This window comes from Lepus europaeus, chromosome 1 (assembly GCF_033115175.1).
Source record: "Lepus europaeus isolate LE1 chromosome 1, mLepTim1.pri, whole genome shotgun sequence".
Taxonomy (NCBI): domain Eukaryota; kingdom Metazoa; phylum Chordata; class Mammalia; order Lagomorpha; family Leporidae; genus Lepus; species Lepus europaeus.
The window spans coordinates 38,430,694-38,449,489 of NC_084827.1; the positions used below are offsets into that span (position 1 = coordinate 38,430,694).

The 18,796-nt window shown below is 39.0% G+C and overlaps 1 protein-coding gene across 1 annotated transcript in view; it reads left to right on the forward strand.

The window, feature by feature from the left end:
- The window catches only part of LOC133762480 (cadherin-related family member 4-like), a 123,082-nt gene that overhangs the window by 84,769 nt on the left and 19,517 nt on the right, over window positions 1-18,796 (forward strand). Inside the window, exons 17-18 of the mRNA XM_062195476.1 lie at window positions 7,661-7,802; window positions 7,982-8,235. Of these exons, the coding sequence (XP_062051460.1) occupies window positions 7,661-7,802; window positions 7,982-8,235 (396 nt within the window). The remainder of the gene's footprint in view (window positions 1-7,660; window positions 7,803-7,981; window positions 8,236-18,796) is intronic.

The window sequence follows — 18,796 nt, forward strand, 5'->3', positions numbered from 1 at the left end:
CAAATATATTTTTCCATTCTATTGGATATCTCTTCACTCCGTTGATTGTTTCTTTTGCTGTGCTGAATTTGATATAATCCCATTTGACAAAGGATTAATGCACAGAATGCATAAAGAATTCAACAAGCTCAACAACAACAAAACAAACATTTCTAACTAACAAATGGACAACTGATATGAATAGACTTTCATCAAAAGAGGAAACAAATATGGCCAATAAATACATGAAAAATGCTGAATACCGTTAGTCATCAGGGAAATGCAAATCAAAACCACATGACTATCATTTCTTCCCAGTTAGAATCGTTACTATGAAATCATCCAAAAATAAATGCTTGTAAAGATATGCAGAAAAAGGAACTCTTATAAACTGTTGCTGGGCTGTAAATTAGTACAATCATTAAGGTGAACAGTTTGAAAGTTCTTCAGAAAACTGAAAGTAGGGGTGTGCATTGTGGTACAGCTACCTCATGCTTGTGATCCAGTTTCCTCCTAACATGTCTAGAAGGCAGCAGATGATGGCTTATGTGCTACCCATGTGGGAGTCCAGATGGAGTTCCTGGCTCTTGGATCCACCTCTCCTAGCCCTGGCTGTTGTGGGTTTTTACCTTTCAAATAAAATAAATAAATCTTGAAAAAGAAACCTTAAAATAGCTTTACCATATTATCTAGCTATCCCATTTCTGGGTATGTTTCTAAAGAAAATTAAATCAGCATATCAAAGAAATCTCTTTTTTAAAAAGATTTCATTATTTATTTACTTGAGAGTAGAGTTACAGTGAGAGGGAGAGACAGAGAGAAAGGTTTTCCTTCTGTTGGTTCACTCCCCAAATGGCGACAACGGCTGGAGCTACGCCGATCTGAAGCCAGGAGCCAGGTGCTTCTTCCTGGTCTCCCATGTGGGTGCAGGGGCCCAAGCACTTGGGCCATCCTCCACTGCCTTCCCTGGCCACAGCAGAGAGCTGGATTGGAAGTGGAGCAGCTGGGACTGGAACCTGCATGCATATGGGATACCAGCACCACGGGCGGAGGATTAACCTACTGCACTATGGCGCCGGCCCCAAGAAATTTCTATACTTCCATATTTATTGTCCACTATGCAGAATGCCCAAGATAAGAATCAACCAAGATGTCCATTGATGGATGAATGGATAAAATGAGGCATATATGCACAGTGGAATAATGATCTACCTTAAAAAAAGAATGAAATTTTGTCATTTGCAGCAACATGGATGAAAATGGAGAACACTACGTTAAGTGAAATGGGCCAGATACAGAAAATCAAATTTTGTATGTTCTCTCCCATATTTGAAAACCAAATAAGTCAATTTAGGCATAGACTAGTGATTCCTGGAGGCTGGGAAGGATGGGGAGGGAGATGGAGGAAGGTTGTATGACGAGCACAAAACACTGTTAGACAGAAGGAGTAGTTTCTGGTGTTCCACAGCACAGTGGGGATGCCATATTTCAAAATAACACGATGTCTGTTTTACGAAGGACTGGAGGGAAGGAGCTTGAAGTCTTCAAATGTAAAGATAAAAGGAAATGAAAAAAATTACCTTGATTTGATTAATACAGGCTGAATACCTGTGTTAAAATATCATAAGTATAAATAAAATACATCCCACCAATATATAAGATTATTACGTGTTAATAAAAAATTAAGAAAATATAGAGTTTGTTACCTCACTAAATATCTTAGCTAAGGATATAATGAGGTAGGAATTGAAAATGTCTTTTCCTATTACTTAAAGATCATCCTAATTTAATTTACTTCCCTTTAATTGGGAGCAGATTTGAAAGAAATTCATATATACAATGGCTAAGTTTGTTTTTAGTTATTGGAATCTAGTTAATAAACATATATAATAAAATTCTAGAGTATGAAAATTCCAGATATTTAATAATTCTAATTTTTCGAAGTGTATAAATGGCTACAAATATAGATTTTCTCTCTCTTGTAGAATTTGCTATGAACGGATTCCCACAAACCAATAGTTACACATATAATATCTTAATTGGGAACACTGAGCGATGAATGCACTGTATTATCCAATAACTGAAGATTCAGTTAGTGAGGGAAATGATGATCTTTTGCCAAAATTAATTCTGGCAAGTGATGTTGGCATAATGCAGCAAATCCCAAGCCATAAGAACAGTACCTCAGAACTCAGCCTGATGATTCAGGGTTGGCGTGATGTTAGGAACCAGCTTTAAGTTTAGTCATGACAAGGCTGGAGAAGGGACAAATCCTCCTTCCAACGTGTCTCCAGAGTTCAAAAATATAATGGAGATGTCAAAAAAAAAAAAAAAAAGACTGTTATAAATTGCAACTCCAAAAACATTAGGTCAAGAAATGAACTTGGAAAGCCACAGGGATCATAGCAGTATTTTTGGAAAGTCTTTAGACAATTTCCCCCCTGAGGAATATTTGAGTGTCCTCCTCAGTGCTTTCCAGTAACACTCTGACACACGTTCCTTTCTCATCTCAGAAATGGGTTGTGTTTTAAAGGTAACACACTTTACACGAAAATTCCTAATTTCAACTCAGTAAATTAACTTACTTCCTTTCTCTTTCATTCTCTTTTTTAAAAGATTTATTTATTTATTTATTTATTTATTTATTTATTTATTTGAAAGGCAGGGGAGAGAGAGAGAGAGAGAGAGAGAGAGAGAGAGAGAGGAAGAAGCAGATATATGTTGCATCCAGTGGTTTACTCCCCAAATGACTGCAATGGCTGGAGCTGGACTGGCCTGAATCCAGGAACCAGGAGCTTCTTCCAGGTCTTCCACGTGGATGCAGGGGCCCAAGGACTTGGGCCATCTTTTACTGTTTTCCCAGGCCATAGCAGAGAACTGGATTGGAAATGGAGCAATGGGACTTAAACTTGCCCATATGGGATGTTGGCACTGCAGGTGGCAACTCTACCTGCTGTGCCACAGCACTGACCCCTTCCCTTCTTCCCTTTCACTCTTATCCTTGGAATTGTTCTTAAATAATTTCTTTTTTTTAAAAGATTAATTTTATTTATTTAAAGACAGAGTTACAGAGAGAAATAGAGACTGAGAAAGAGCTCTTCCATCTGCTGGTTCACTCCCCAGATGGCAGCAATGGCCGGAGCTGCGCTGATCGGAAGTCAGGAGCCAGGAGTGTCTTCCAGGTCTCCCATGTGGGTGCAGGGGCCCAAGGACTTGGGCTATCTTCCACTGCTATCCCAGGCCACAGCAGAGAGCTGGATCAGAAGAGGAGCAGCCGGAACTAGAACCAGCACCCATATGGGATACAGGCACTTCAGGCCAGGGCTTTAAACTGCCACAGCGCTGGCCCCCTTAAACAATTTCTGGATGTTTCATCCCGAATTTCCACCGTTCTCACTGTGGTTGAGTCTAAGCCAGAACCTCCCTTACAAAGCTATGGCATCTCCTAGGTGCTGCACTCTGCCCTACAGAGTGAGACCCTTGAATTGTAAGTCACATTTTCCTTCCTATTTTTCATAAAGATGCTACCAGGTATGTCAACCAGTAGTATTAGTACTCAGTGTATCTGAAATATTTCACCAAGAAGTAACATGAGGACAGGGGAAATGGTGAATGAAGAAGTCCTTTGGGAAATAGGTGGGAAATGAATTTTAATGAAAATACATCGTGCAAAGTTGAGGAGCTGAGGAACCCTGCCAACATCCAATGTTCAGCATTTAAACCAGCTTGGTGACTGTTTACTGATGAGACCTGAGGATCTGGGGACCTGGATATAGGGTTTGTGAGTGCGTGAATGTGTGTGTGAGTGTGTGTGTAAGTGTGTGTGTGTGCGTGCGTGTGATGTGTCTCTGTAGTTTGCATGAAAATATCAACAGCATAATTTAGTAAGCTCACTCTCCAAAGCAAGAGAGCTATCTAGACCAAACCTCTGGGTTCAGACAACACAGTACCCTGAAGAACTCTGTCATCCCAGCCTCTGTTAGACAAGTGAGCACTGAGTGCCTGGAAGAAACACCCTTCTCTGGTGGGGACTTTCAGGTGACATGATATTAAACAACAGCATTAGTGTGCATGGAGTCCCAGTTATAACTGCATGTAACAATGTGCCTGTGTATTACTATGCTATTCTCTGTGACCCAAAGGAAAACAGCTTTTCAGAATCCTTTATTATACTCCAGGGAAAAATCAGAATAGAGAAGCATACAACAATGAGAAGCAATTAATGTTTTAACTTAATAAATTCCACTTAGAGCTTACTATGCTTTTTTTTTTTTTTGCTGATTTTTGGTACTTCTATAATTCTTTCCATACCTACCTTTATAAAGTCAATTTCTCCAAATACAAATCTGTATATTTTCATTTGTACTAAACAAAAAGCTAATAAGAAAAAATGGAAATTTAAGGTCAATATGGTGCCATGATTTTTTTTTTTCATAGGAAAACTTGGATGCTAATATTGAATTGGAAGTGTTTTGTAATTAATGTTTCAGTTTAAAATACTTCTGGTTAATTACAAAAAAAGAAGATTCATTTTGTGTTGCTATATGGGGGCAAACTGTTGAAATCTTTACCTAATATATACTAAACTGATCTTCTGTATATAAAGAGAATTGAAAATGAATCTTGATGTGAATGGAAGGGGAGAGGGAGCGGGAAAGGGGAGGGTTGCGGGTGGGAGGGAAATTATGGGAGGGGGGAAGCCATTGTAACCCATAAGCTGTACTTTGGAAATTTATATTCATTAAATAAAAGTTTAATAAATGAAAAAAAAGAGAAAGGAATAGAGCTCAAAAAAAAAAGATTCAGTTAGCAAGAGAAAAGGTATTTTATTCAAAATTTAAGCTCAAATATGAAGAAGTTACAACACACACATAATTTCTTGATAGTGACTATGCCTTAAGAGTGCATATAAACTGAACAATCAATTAAAAGACAGAGAAAGAAGCTCTTTTAATGAGTCAGCACTACTCAGAATACCTGAGATGGCTATTCATCACAAGTGGGAAGTGTTTTTGATGAGAGCCATAACAGAAATAAGCTAGTGTAGTGATGTTGTAAGCCATGATTATAACTATGAATTAGGCACCATTAAACATTGAGGCAGCCTAGCACATCAGTTAAAGTCTCAGATGCTAAAGTTACACCTTTTGGAGTTCTGGGTCTACTACTTAAGATGTGTGCATGTGTCTCAGCTTGAAAAATTTATGCAATATTAAAAGATAACAAGGCCACATTTTCATGGAGTTGTTCTGTGGTATACATTAATCCCAGCAAGTGTAAGTAAATTCGAATCTAATATATATTAGGCATTCAATTATTTGTTGTAGTTGTGTTATGTGACTAAAGTGACTATGAAAAACACTGAAAGTATTCTTTTTGAGATGTTCTTGGCAAGGGGAAGGGGAGACTAATTGTGATTCATTTTTAGGGAAAATGGTTAACAAGGCTCTAGATTTAAAGACATCAGTACTTGTTTACTGAAATAGGGTTTAGATATTAGCATGTACCTTCTGTGAATACCAACATGCAGCTTGTACCTGGGAGTGGGCATAAGAGGGAAAGATGTGGAATTTGCTCTGTACCTTCCATTGACTTCTAAGGAGCAGACTCTCCAAAGTGGGGGAGCTGAGGATGTACAAGATGTATAGCTCAAAGAAGTGTTGGTGACTCAGGCACTTCATTTCCCATTTTTGATTGACCAAATCAAGGACATAAACTGGTTTCACTTCCCATTCAAATCTGATAACACAGATAGTGCCTTCCTTAACTCTGAAACTGCATTATAGGTGCTACAATCAGGGTAAGTACTGGGTGTTTTAGCATAATTCTTTTTTTTTTTTTTTTTTTTTTTGACAGGCAGAATTAGACAGTGAGAGAGAGATACAGAGAGAAAGGTCTTCCTTCCGTTGGTTCACTCCCCAAATGGCTGCTATGGCTGGCACGCTGTGCCGATCCGAAGCCAGGAGCCAGTGCTTCCTCCTAGTCTCCCATGCGGGTGCAGGGCCCAAACACTTGGGCCATCCTCCACTGCCCTCCCAGGCTACAGCAGAGAGCTGGACTGGAAGAGGAGCGACCGGGACAGAATCAGCTCCCCAACCGGGACTAGAACCCAGAGTACCAGCACTGCAGACAGAGGATTAGCCTAGTGAGCAGCGGCACCGGCTATTTTAGCGCAATTTTAAACCATTCTAAGTAAGTTAGGGACATAGAAAGTCTTGGAGACTGTCCTAAGAGTTACCTTTATTTTGGAAATAAAAGACATCAAGGAAACCATTATTTTCATAGATTAGCAGTGTCTGTTGTGGTGAGAAAAGAAGGGAGATGGTGGTAGGGAGCTTATCAATTTGTATCCCTGATAATAAAGAACCTTCAGGCGTTCTCAGAGATAATATCATTCCACTTTCAGTCTAACTGCTGAAATTCGCTGTTAGTTTGAAAACTAAGCCACACCTTGCCTGTATTAGATGATGGATATCTTCAGAAAAACATAAGGTTGAATTGACTGACTACTAATTCAGTACAAAAGAGAAGGTTAGAGTGGCATTGAGGCAAAATGGGTTAAAACCAATATATCCCATATGGACGCTGGTTAAAGTCCTGACTGCCCCACTTCCAATCCAGCTCCCTGTTAATGTACCCAGGAAAGCAGCAGAAGATGGCCAAAGTGTTTGGGTCCTTGCAACCACATGGGAGACCTGGAAAAACTCCTGGCTCCTGGCTTCAGCCTAGTCCAACTCTGGTCATTGCGGCCATTTTGAGTAGTGAATCAGCAAATGGAAGATTCTCCCTCTCTCTCTCTCTCTCTCTCTCTCTCTCTGCAACTTTGTCTTTCAAATAAACACATAAAGATAGTTTTTTAAAAAGGGAATTTTTTTTGTAAATAAAACCGTCCAATTGTGACCTATGGTTTTTTTAATGTGTGTACCCCTTCTGTAGAATTGTACAGGAGACTTGAAGATATAAGCCTTCTTGAAAAGAAGGAAACTACAGTAGAAAAAATTTAATCTCAACCTAATTCTATTTATTTATTTATTTATCCAATTTGAGAGGCAGACACACATACACACACACACACACACAGATTCCCCTCTCACAGTTTCACTCTCCAAATGCTAGCAACAGCTGGAGCTGGGCCAGGCTAAGACAGGAACACAGAACTCAATCCAAGTCTCATACATGGTTGGAAGGGACCCAACTTCTTGAGTCATCATTTGCTATCTCCCAGAGTGCACATCAGCAGGAAGCTGGAATCAGGAGCAGAGCCAGGACTCAAATCCTGGCTCTCCAATATGGGATGCTGGTGTCCCAAGTGGCATCTTAAGCATTGCGCCAGTGCCCACCCTAAACAAACTTTTAAATTTCATAATATCGTGAATGTCCCAAGTAGCTGTCCTATCAGCATTGCATAGGAAATACACATGCATGAAATGGAAATTAATTCCTTACTCTTCAAAGTAAAAATAAAGTGTGGACTTGACTGTTTAGTAACCCAAAGAGCAAGTTTATACGATATACTAAAATATATTTTGCAAATGTAAAATCATCAAAAATGAACTGTAAGAGTATTCTCAAGCAGTATTGTGAAGTGAAAAAACGCATCACCAGAATTAGATAGTAATTTATTAAATATGGCAAGCTGCTTAAGACACAACCTAAGATAGATGATATGCTTGTGTGACAGAATGTGAACGATGAGCCTCCTGTATGCACGCCGCCACACTTGGAAACTCAGATTTATTCAGCTATGAAGACTCCTTTTATTCAGCTCAACTGTTCAGACAGAGATTCTCCACAGGAGCACCTGAGCTATTCAATTGTAGGAGGTAAGACGTGGGAGTTTGTGCAAGTCCCTCTCACACTATTGCACAGAGGATCGCGGGAAGCATCTTGCAACTGCTGGCAACATATTCTGAAATAGCTTCAACAAGATGTTTCAACAAGACGGTATCATTAACCATGCATAATGTCATTTCTTTCTGTTTTCTTGCCTCCTCATTCTCAGGAAATACAAATAACCAGTTCATACTTTGGAGACGAGATTTTGGTCCTCCTTCTCTGGCCGCCACACAGAATTTCCAGGGTGATGTATTTCAAGGCATTCTGGCCCCCGAGACGTTCCAGCTGCTTATCGAAGTTACTGATGAATTAGGTGGGGATCCAGTGAGTCAGCTGTCAACCACCACCGCAGTCATAATTCATGTGTTTCCCTGGAGCATGACACAGCCAACTCCCTCCACAGTGACAGCTACAACCACAGTAAGCACTAGTGATGAGAAATGGTTCTTAAATAGTCTGAATCAGTCACAAACATAGAAAGTGCTTGGGACCTCTCATGGGAGTTATCCTCATGTCCTGGCACTGAGAGACATCCTGAACACAGCTACGTGGTGCAGCCAAATTCTCATGAACAAAATAACAGTGTTATTGAACAAAATTCATTGTCATGAACAAATAACATTGATAGCCGTTCATTTTGAATTACGGAAAATAAACCAATGTTGATCATTTTAGGGGTCCTTTTGCCATTTGTTTTAGCATTGTTAGTAATTCCGTTGATTCTCATTATTTAAACGAATACTTGTAAAGGTTTTGTTATGTACATAGCACCATATCAGACAATGAAAATCTCCGAAAAATTTGATTTCCTGAAAACACAGAAACATCTGCTGTTTCACTCCCCAAATGATTTTAAAAGTCGCGGCTGTATCAGGCCAAAGGTAGGAGCCCAGAACTCAGATTATCTGATGTGGATGGCAGGAATTCAAGCACCTGAACCACCATCTGCTGCCTCCCAGGGTTCACATTAGCAGGAACCTAGAATCAGAAGCAGAGCCGGGACTCAAACCCAAGCACTCCAGTAATGGATGCCAGTATCCTGAGTGGTACCCTAGCTATTGCCCCAAATGCCTATCCCAATGATATCATTCTTAAAGAGTAAATAATTATTTTTATGTTAAGAGAGAAAGAAAAGCTTTTATAATGAAGAACGTAACATATCCTGAAAACTATTGAAAAGAAAGTGAAACTGGAAACTAGATTAGTGTCATAAAAAAGAAAGTTCATGGTAGATCGGTAAAGTACTAGAACAAGGGATATCTTGATTATAAAGATGAGATGTTTGAGTGATTACTGAAGACTGGAAGTTATAATGGTTTCACAGCAGAAAAGATAAACACACTGTACTTAGTAACCTTTACTAAAATGTGGACAAGGAGAAAATCAATAATATGATAAAACTGGTTTGTGAGGAATATGCTGTTTGATTTCTGACAGTTGGCATCTGGAGAGCCAACTAGGTGTTCATACCCATATCCTCCTTATAGGGTCATGATGATACTCACATAGTTAAGCTAATCAAATGAAAGTCATTTGAATGAAAATAGCCATTTATTGGAAAAGCTACAGAAAACTCCCCTCACTGTTTTACTTCATAATCAAGGAGTTATACAAAATCATTTAAATATAAATTTGAATATTCTTGATTCAAAGAAAACAACCTGGACTAAGGTGATGTAGAAATAGTAATTCTCCAAAGTGTGTGGATGAATCTAATGAAAATTCTCACTATGGGAAAGCATTTATACCATAGACCTCCAATTATTTCTAAAAAAAAATCTCAATCTAAAGGAAGTACCACATGACTGAATATAGCCAGATACATGAGAAGTTAAGATATTATCACTAAGACATAACAGAGAACAAAAACCAAGAACACAGCAACTATTATCAAATAATAACCTATATTCAGTAAATTCAAGAGATATAAATCATATTTTAAATTTGGTTACAGCATTAGAGAATATAAAGGTAATATAGAACACTGGAAAAATCTGTCAAATATAGAAATCAAAAATACGATAATTGAAATTTCATCTTGATAGATGGATTTAATGACTGATTAGAAGCAGCTGAAGAGACAATTAGGAATTAAGTATGGATCTAAAGAAACTACCCAGAATGAAATACATGAAGACAAAAGTGATAAAAATAATTCTAATAGACAACATGAAAATGAGAATGAGGAGGGGCTTGTGGTGCCGAGGTTAAATCACCTCTGTGACACCATCATCCCATATCAGACTGCTGGTTTGAGTCTTGGCTACTCAGCTTCTGACCCAGTTGCCTGATAATGTGCCTGGGAAAGAAGTGGAAGATGGCCCAGGTGTCTGGCCCCTCCCACCCATATGGGAAACCTGGATGAAGTTTCTAACTTTTGGCTTTGGTCTGGCCCAGCCCTGGCTGTTGCAGACATTTAGGAGTGAACCAGCAGGTGAAAGATCTCTTTCTCTCTGTTTTTTCCTCTCTCTCTGTCACTCTATCTTTCAAATAAATAAAAAATCTTTTAAAACTGTGAATGGAGAGAGCTAGTTTATTTTAATTTAGGAGATGTTAGAGGGAGAAAGAAAGATGCAGTACCTAATATTTTTCAAAACTGCTGATAGATATCAAAGTATAGACTGAAGAAGTGCCATAATTCCCTAGAGGGAAAATGAAATCTTTCCTTAAATACAGAATAGAAAAGCTACATAAAATCCAAATGTAATAAGAAACACTAAAATAAGTCAGGAAAAAAGAGAAAGATTACCTTCAAGAGAGTATATATTGAACAGCTGACTTTTTAATGGAAATGATGAAAGTCAAAAAAATGGAAGTGTTCAAGTCACTGTAAGAAAATAAGTGTCAAACTAGAAGCCTCTAAAGCCTGTTGAGATTTGATTTATGGCCTAACATGTGTGATCAAATGTTGTAAATGTTCCCACAGATCTCTGGTACCATGGATTTCACATCACAGAGAAATGGTAAAAGGATGACAGTTTCAAGAAACTATATTGGCAGTTGATGAACATTTAGAATTGTAGACTTTAGTAGCAAAGATAATAAATAAACTTCAGGACAAGGTGTTTAGCCTAGTGGTCAAGACATCTGTGTCCCATGCTGGAGAACCTGGGTTTAAGTTCTGGCTCCAGCTCTTTATTCCTGCTCCTTGCTAATGCAGACTGTGGCAGTCAGTGGTGTCAGTGGCCATGACTTAAGTAACTGGGTTTCTAGAGATTTGGATTGTGTTTTTCAGCTCTCATCTGTGGCCCTGGCCCAAGCCTGACCATTGTGGGCATTTGGGGAGTGAACCAGCAGGTGGGAAATCTGCCCCCCTCTCTCTTTCTCTCTGTCATTCTTGCTACCTCTTAAATAAGTGAGAAAACATTTAAATACATAAACTTTAGAAAAAAATATGGGAATATCCTTAATAACTTGGGGGGTAGGACAAAATTTCTTAGATAAGGTCCAAAAAGTTAGCCATAAGGAAAATTTTGAGAAAATCAAATATATTTGAGTATCCTAGAATGAATAACTTGCTTCATAATAATCTGGGCTGGGGAGGAATACATAAGAATAAAGATTCAGTAAAATGGGGCATAAATTGATAGGTGTTTAGACAGTGAGATGGGTACCTGGTGGATAATTAGATATATTTTTAGGTTTCTCTATGTGTGTTAGGTATCACAAAAAAATGGTAAAATAATTGAAAGGGAAAGAATCTGAAATGTCAATGCACTTTGTTAAATTATTATATTTAATATGGCAAATTATTCACCCAAAAAACATCATGAGTGAAATACTTCAGTTGTTCAGAGCTCTATTAAAACTTTGCTATTTGCTTTGGAGCTTTTTGTTATACATTCGATATAATCAAACCCTACAATCTATGATTTGAAGCCTGAATAGTCTCCTGTTTGTCAGTTAATTAGTTCTTAGTCTTTCCACCCCAGAGACTGTGACCTTGGGACTTTCTTTCACATTCCATAGATACGGATTCAAGTAATTTTACAAGTCAGGACAATACTGCCTCCAACTAAGTGATACTGTTGATAATATTATCAGATGCTATAATAACATTGCAAACAGTCAAAATGTGTTGTTATCATTCCTGGCTCAACTTGAACTTCTCCTTCCTCTCCTGAGTCAATCTTCTTTGCTGGATCTTACTCCTGTGGGAGAGATTATTTTAGCTTGCACTGCTGTGAAAAAAGAAAATCTCCTGACTTATGTTCACACATGGATTGCTACTTACCAAATTCCAGATTAATAAAGCAAAATCTAGCCAAGGAGAAGGCATTCCAGTAAGACATGAGAGGCAAAATAAACAAATGCTGCTGCAAGATGTGAAAGTATTTAAATTTGTAGCTGAGTGATATTGTGACCCATATGCTTCCTTTTAATGGAGGGTTACTAAATGTGTCATTGAGTAGCTATTATTTATACCTGTGAATGTTATGAAATTATCCAGCAAAGATCAACTGCGTCTAGAGCTATCTGTGTACCTAGCAACTGCATGGCTCAACAAGCATAGTAAATTAGATAAAAATCTTCCAGTTGTCACTAATGGAATAGCCGATGAGAAGGGACTTACATAACAAGGATTCATGTTCAGAAAAATGAAGGGATATTAGGACAAAGAGTTGAAGATATCTGTACACCCGAAATAAGGCTATGAAATTTATTTTCCCATTGTGGGGAGAGATCTAAAGAGGGATGGCTAGATGAGGGTGATAGGATTAGGTACTTCTAAGTGTGTGTGAGGGAGGAGAACCCATGAATGGGAAATCAGTGGTGCAGAGAGAAGTCCGAGAAGTGGGCATTTGGCGCCGTGGCTAAGTCACTGCTTGGGAAGCCTGCATCCCATAGTGGAGTGCCTGCGGTAGAGTTCAGGCTCTGCTTCCGATCCTAGCTTCTTACTAATACACAGGTGGTGGCTCAAGTACTCGAGTCCCTACCACCCAGCTGGGAGACCCAGGATGAATGAAGTGCTCCTGGCTTTAGCTTGGTATAGCCTCAGCTCTTGTGGCCGTTTGGAGAGTGAACCAGTGGATGGAAGATTTCTTTGTCTCTCTCTGCCTTTCAAATGAAGTGAAAATAAATAAAAAGCTTGAAATGTAACTAGTTAAGAGGTTGTTTTGGTAATTCAGATAAGAGTTAGGCCCTACAATAGTGCAAGGATACTTTATGTGGAAGTTAATCATTACCTCCAAGATATACATAAATAATAAAAATTATTATCTATTTTGTCTGAAGTCTGTGTGTTACAATACATACATTTATAGTACACCATGGGAAATAAAATTTCCCTTAGGATTTAGCCATTATTGCTATAGGCTGTATCTTTTATTATTATTATTACAAGGCAGATCTTTCTATTTAGAATGTTGAATGAGATACAAAGACTTAAAACATTTCTAAGTGATTAGAGTATACTGCCAGAATTTTTTATCTGCTTCTAAAATATAACTGTAAAAACCCACTACAAAAATAGAACAGTCTTAAATCCAGATTGCTAACAATATGTCTATGAATTTTAGAAAAATAAAGGCCTGTGAGAAAAAGCTCAAAGCAATTAAAATAAATTCAATCACATTATAAATGTTATAGGAAACATCTTCAGCATGAAATTCACTTTAAACACACAATCCTTTTTAACAAAATGTTCTTGCAGGCACTTGAAAAATATAGGGCATCTCATAGATTTTAATATACAGAAGGCATTCAATAAAGGCCTCTCCATCTCTTATGATGCTAGGTATGGTACTTGAGAAGTCAAGGACCTATGCCATGTATTGTAGGAAAGGCATCTGAAAGTCATTATTATTTGAAAGGCATAGTTAGAGAGAGGGAAACACACATAGACACACACACACACACACAGAGAGAGAGAGAGAGAGAGAGAGAGAGAGAGAGAGAGAGAGATATCTTTTATCTGCTGGCTCATTCCCCAAATGGCTGCACAAGCTAGGGCTGAGCCAGTATGATGCCAGGAGCCTAGAACCCCATCCAAGTCTCCTACATGGGTGCAGGGGCCTAAGCACTTGGGCCATCATCCACTGCTGTCCCAGGCATTTTAGCAGAGAGCTGGATTGTAAGTGGAGCAAACTGGCACTCACGTTCATAAGGGATGCCAGCATTGCATAAGGGTTGCCACATAACCGCTGTGCTGCAACACCAGCCCGTACGTGCTGGTTCTTAATGGGAAGAGAGAGACTGATGAACTGCTACAGAATCTGAAGAAAACTATGGACCTTGTCTCCAGAACAATACACACACCTGTATGTGTAACCAATTTCATATACACTTTTAGATGTTTGTAAAACCCATCCAAGGGATCCAGATTATAAAACCCTGGGTACAAACAAGGGGTTATTACCTTTTCTGAATTTGTTAACAAAGCTTCCATGAGCAATTTTTTTTTTAGATTTATTTGTTTTACTTGAAAGTCAGAGTTACACACAGAGAGAAGGAGAGGCAGAGAGAGAGAGAGAGAGAGAGAGAGAGAGAGAGAGAGAGAGGTGTCTTCCATCTGCTGGTTCACTCCCCAATTAGCTGCAAAGGCCAGAGCTGCGCCAAGTGAAAGCCAGGAGCCAGGAGCTTCTTCATGAAGTGCAGGGGCCCAAGGACTTGGGCCATCTTCTACTCCTTTCCCAGGCCATAGCAGAGAGCTGGATCGGAAGTGGAGCAACCGAGTCTCGAACCGGCGCACATATGGGATGCTGGCACTGCGGGTGGCAGCTTTACCCGCTATGCAACAGCGCCGGTCCCACAAATTGGTTTTCTATAACACAATCAAAGCAAGGTGGGCATTTGGTGCAGTGGTAAAGATGCTGCCTGTGATGCCCACATCCCACATTAGTGTGCTGGGTTCGAGTCCCCACTCCGCATCCAATCTAGCTGCTTGCTGTTGTACACCCCAGGAGGCAGAAGGTAAAGGAAGCCTCAAACTTGGGTCCTTGCCAAGCATGCAGGAGACCTAGATGGAGTCCCCTGGCTCCTGGCTTTAGTCTACCCCAACCCTGGCTGTTGTGGCAGCCATTTAAGAAGTGAACTAGTAGATGAAGACTTCTTTCTCTCTCCCTTTCTTTCTCCCACTCTTCCCTCCTTTTTTCTCTCAAGTAACTAAGAATAAATAAATCCTGAAGCAAGACAAGCCACTAACATATAGCTATAGAGAAAACTAGTGATACAGTCCTATAATACAGCAATTCTTGGCAGGATCTTGTATTCAATAAATGAAACAATACCTAAAACTTAGGAAGAAAAATAGGAAAGATAGCCTTATGCTAAGTGTATAACAATGTAGTTCAATACACTGATAATAAATAAACCCAACCCTACACAAAGTGTCAATTATCTCCTGATTAGTCTTAGTCTCTGACTAAGGGGAAAAGGCAGGCCTTAAATTGTGCTTCATAAACTGAATTAAATCCCTTCAATTTCAGTCCAAATTGTCCAAAGAGACAATGAGGTAACTGGCTAGACACCACTTCCTGCAAATATAATCCCCAAAGAATTATGAATCAAAATTCCTGAAACTATCTGTATGCAGCAAAGTGAGCCCATAATAAAAATTCCAGAACTAATGTCCATTTTGATGGTAGAAACTTTAAATCATCCTAATTTATAACTGTATTTTTACTCTTATTTCAATATAAACAGTGCATAAGTGAAAAAGTAGAAGGAAAGAAGTCTGTTTAGTCTTTTTATCAGCTCACCCTAATAATGCACCACATTTCATGATGCATATCAGCAAAATGAAAATGTTTTTACTCCATCAGTGAAGAACTAAGAAAAGGCATTAGGTGCATAGAGTGATAACACTGGACTCTTTTAGTGCCTTTTACTGAATCTGAACCTTGACAACTAAACTCTAAGGTTATTATGGCTGTTTAGAAACCTATCTTTGCAACCTCACGTGTTTGCTCCACTGATGTACTCATTATGGTGGCCTGCTGCCTTTCCAAGGCTGGTTTTCAACCCATCAAAGACCAATCATATCATATCTCACATAAGATAATTTGCCATCAAATATTCCTAGAATTTTTTTTCAGCTGTCAATTTAAAGCAATGGTATGTTAGGGTTGACTCAGTCAGTTAATGACAGCTTATTGTTAAAAACATAGAGAATTTATAGTCTGGTTTTAAAGCATATGGTACCAGGAGATCATAGAGAAAATATTCATTCCATAGAACTTCACAAATACTACATACTGGGTTTTGAAAAATGTGTCTATGTTATAAATTTTTTATTCACTTTAAAGGCAGAAAGAGACAGAGAGATCTTCCATTTGCTGGTTCACTCCCTTGAACCAGCAATCATTGGAGTTGAGTCTGACCAAAGTGAGGGTCTCCCACGTGGGTGGCCTGGGCCCAAGTACTTGGGCCGCCACCTGCTGCCTCTTAAAGTACTCATTGACATGAAGATTGGAATTAGCAGCAGAAACAGAACCTGAAAGCAGACACTCTGCTATGGGATGGGGTGTCCCAAGCACCCATCCTAACTGCTGTGCCAAGTGCCAGCACCAAGCTTGTAACTTGGAGCTAGTTTTCCAAGATATGACTGAACCCGCCCATCTTGTTTTTTAGGAGATTTAAGAAGACAAAAGATTAAAAACAAGTTAAAAATATTTAAGAGATTATCAAATACTCCCATCTGATGAGCAAAAGTTAAACCACTGAAAAAGAATAGGACATGTAGTTTGCATGCTCCTGCTTTAGTTGAGAGACCATTACACACTATTCCTTATAGTGCCACTGTCACTTTTTGGTAGCCTGAGTCAAATCTGCACCCTTTGCATCTACTCAGAACTGCGGCACAGATGAGAAAAATCTGTGTATTACTTGGTGGGAGCCTTGTCAGCCTAAGAAGTGGCGGTCAGAATGCTGTTTCTTTGATTATTGACGTCTGTAACCCTTAAACTTACTTTCCTTTGTAGATTTTTGTTTTCCCCCTAATACGAAGGTGGACATAGCAACACAGTAGGAATGGTAATAGTGGCCACAAATTGATTGCTTATGAATGCTGTAAGCTTGTATCTGTTATTTTTATTCCTCATAACAACCCAACTGGCTCTGCCACATTGTCCCAAACAGAAATAGACTTGCCCAAATTAGGTGACAGTTGCAATTTCATCTCATATCTGTCTACTTCAAGAGGCCATGTTTGTTTTGCTATTCCACTATTTCTCCATTTCTTAAACTTGATTAATTCATGTACTCTTTCTAAAGAAAAATAAATCTCCCAGACACCCAGCCTTGATTTACATTATTTTTGTGAGAGGGATAGAAGAAAAATAAATTATAATTTCTTAAGTAAGTATAAGTGCACAGTTATAACAGATCTTCTATTATGGCAAATCATTTATGAGAATAAATCAGTAAAGAGAATCGATGCCATGGGTTGATGATGATGAATGCGGCACCTTTGTGAGAGGCCAGAAATCAGAACAGCTGTGAAGAAGTCTATTAAAGGGAAGCATGCCCTTTTATCTGTTCTAACAGAGTGTGCAGGATAGGTATATGATGAGAAATGATGAATGTATTACCCCCATGGAGACAACAATGACATATCTCTGGGAGGACAGGGCCAGGCATTTGGCCTGGTGGTAATGAGGCCTATGTCTGATGTTGATTTACCTGGGTTTGATACTCAACTCCACTCCTGATTCCAATTTCCTGCTGATGTCGACCCTGGGAGGAAGCTGTGGTGGGTCAAATAACTGTGTTCCTGCCACACACGTCGGAGACTGGCATTGAATTCCTGGCTCTTGGCTTGGCCCAGCCCAGAGTAGGCAGTTGTGGGCATTTGTGGAGTGGACCAGCAGATGGAAACAGAGACTTCCTCTCTTGCTCTCTCAGTCTCTCAAATAAATGGGGAAAAAAAGTCCCTTGGACTTACTGGGAGATGGAAACTTTTGTTGTCATGTCTTGAGCCATTCTGTTCTTCAACTGTTACCTATGTAATTATTCTTCTGAAGTTACCAACATGGAACTACATGGCTAAGTCACCCTTCTTTGTTCAGGTGTGGCTTGGGGAGAAGTCTCTTGGTGACCCTCAAACCCTTTCACTTTCTGCTATGTTGATAAGTAGCATAAGTCATGCAACCATTTAAGCATGTATTTCTATGTATATTATGTCACATTTAGCTGCTCTATAGAAAACAGACTCCATGAAGAAGAATGGCATTTTACATTCATTTATTTCTTCATCTTTGTGTCCATTTGACCCCCAGTAGGAAATGGACATGGAATCACAGAGCAGTTATGGAAGGGGTTAAAGAGGTGAGGCCCATGTATCTGCCTATCATTTTCTAAGCAAATTACATCTGGGGCAATCAATGTTTAATTTTCTTTTATTTTTTTTTTTAAGATTTCAGTTATTAGAATGGCAGAGTTTCAGAGAGAAAGGGTAACAAAGAAAGATATCTTCCATCTGTTGGGTCACTCCACAAATGGCTGCAATGGCAGGGGCTAGGTTAGGCTGAAGCTAGGAGCCAAGAGTTTCATCAGGGTCTCCCACATGGGTGGCAGGGACCCAAAGAGTTGGGCGACCTTCTGCTGCTTTTCTCAGGTGCATTTGCAGGGAACTGGGTCAGAGGTGGAACATGTGTGATACTTGTGTCATGGGCAATGGTTTGCATCTGCTATGCCACAGTGTTATCCCCTAATTTCCTTTTATTCTATATGCATCTTCTATTGCTGGCAGATGAACAATTAAGTCTTCTTTAGCTACACAACAACAGAACCAGAGCTTGTTTTTAGTCATAATAGTATCTTTCCTAATTTAAAAGAGAATATCATTTATGCCAGTTTTTTGATTGGTGAGTTATATGCTTTGGGAACTAACATAAATAAATAAATAATCCCTCTTCAGTAAAAAATCAGATTGTATTTACTCACACTTACTGATTTTTCTACAGAGAAGTCAATCATAGGCTATTTATAATTGTTGGCTATATATTAGTTTTTATGTAGAAGAGCATTGAATCAAATTTTA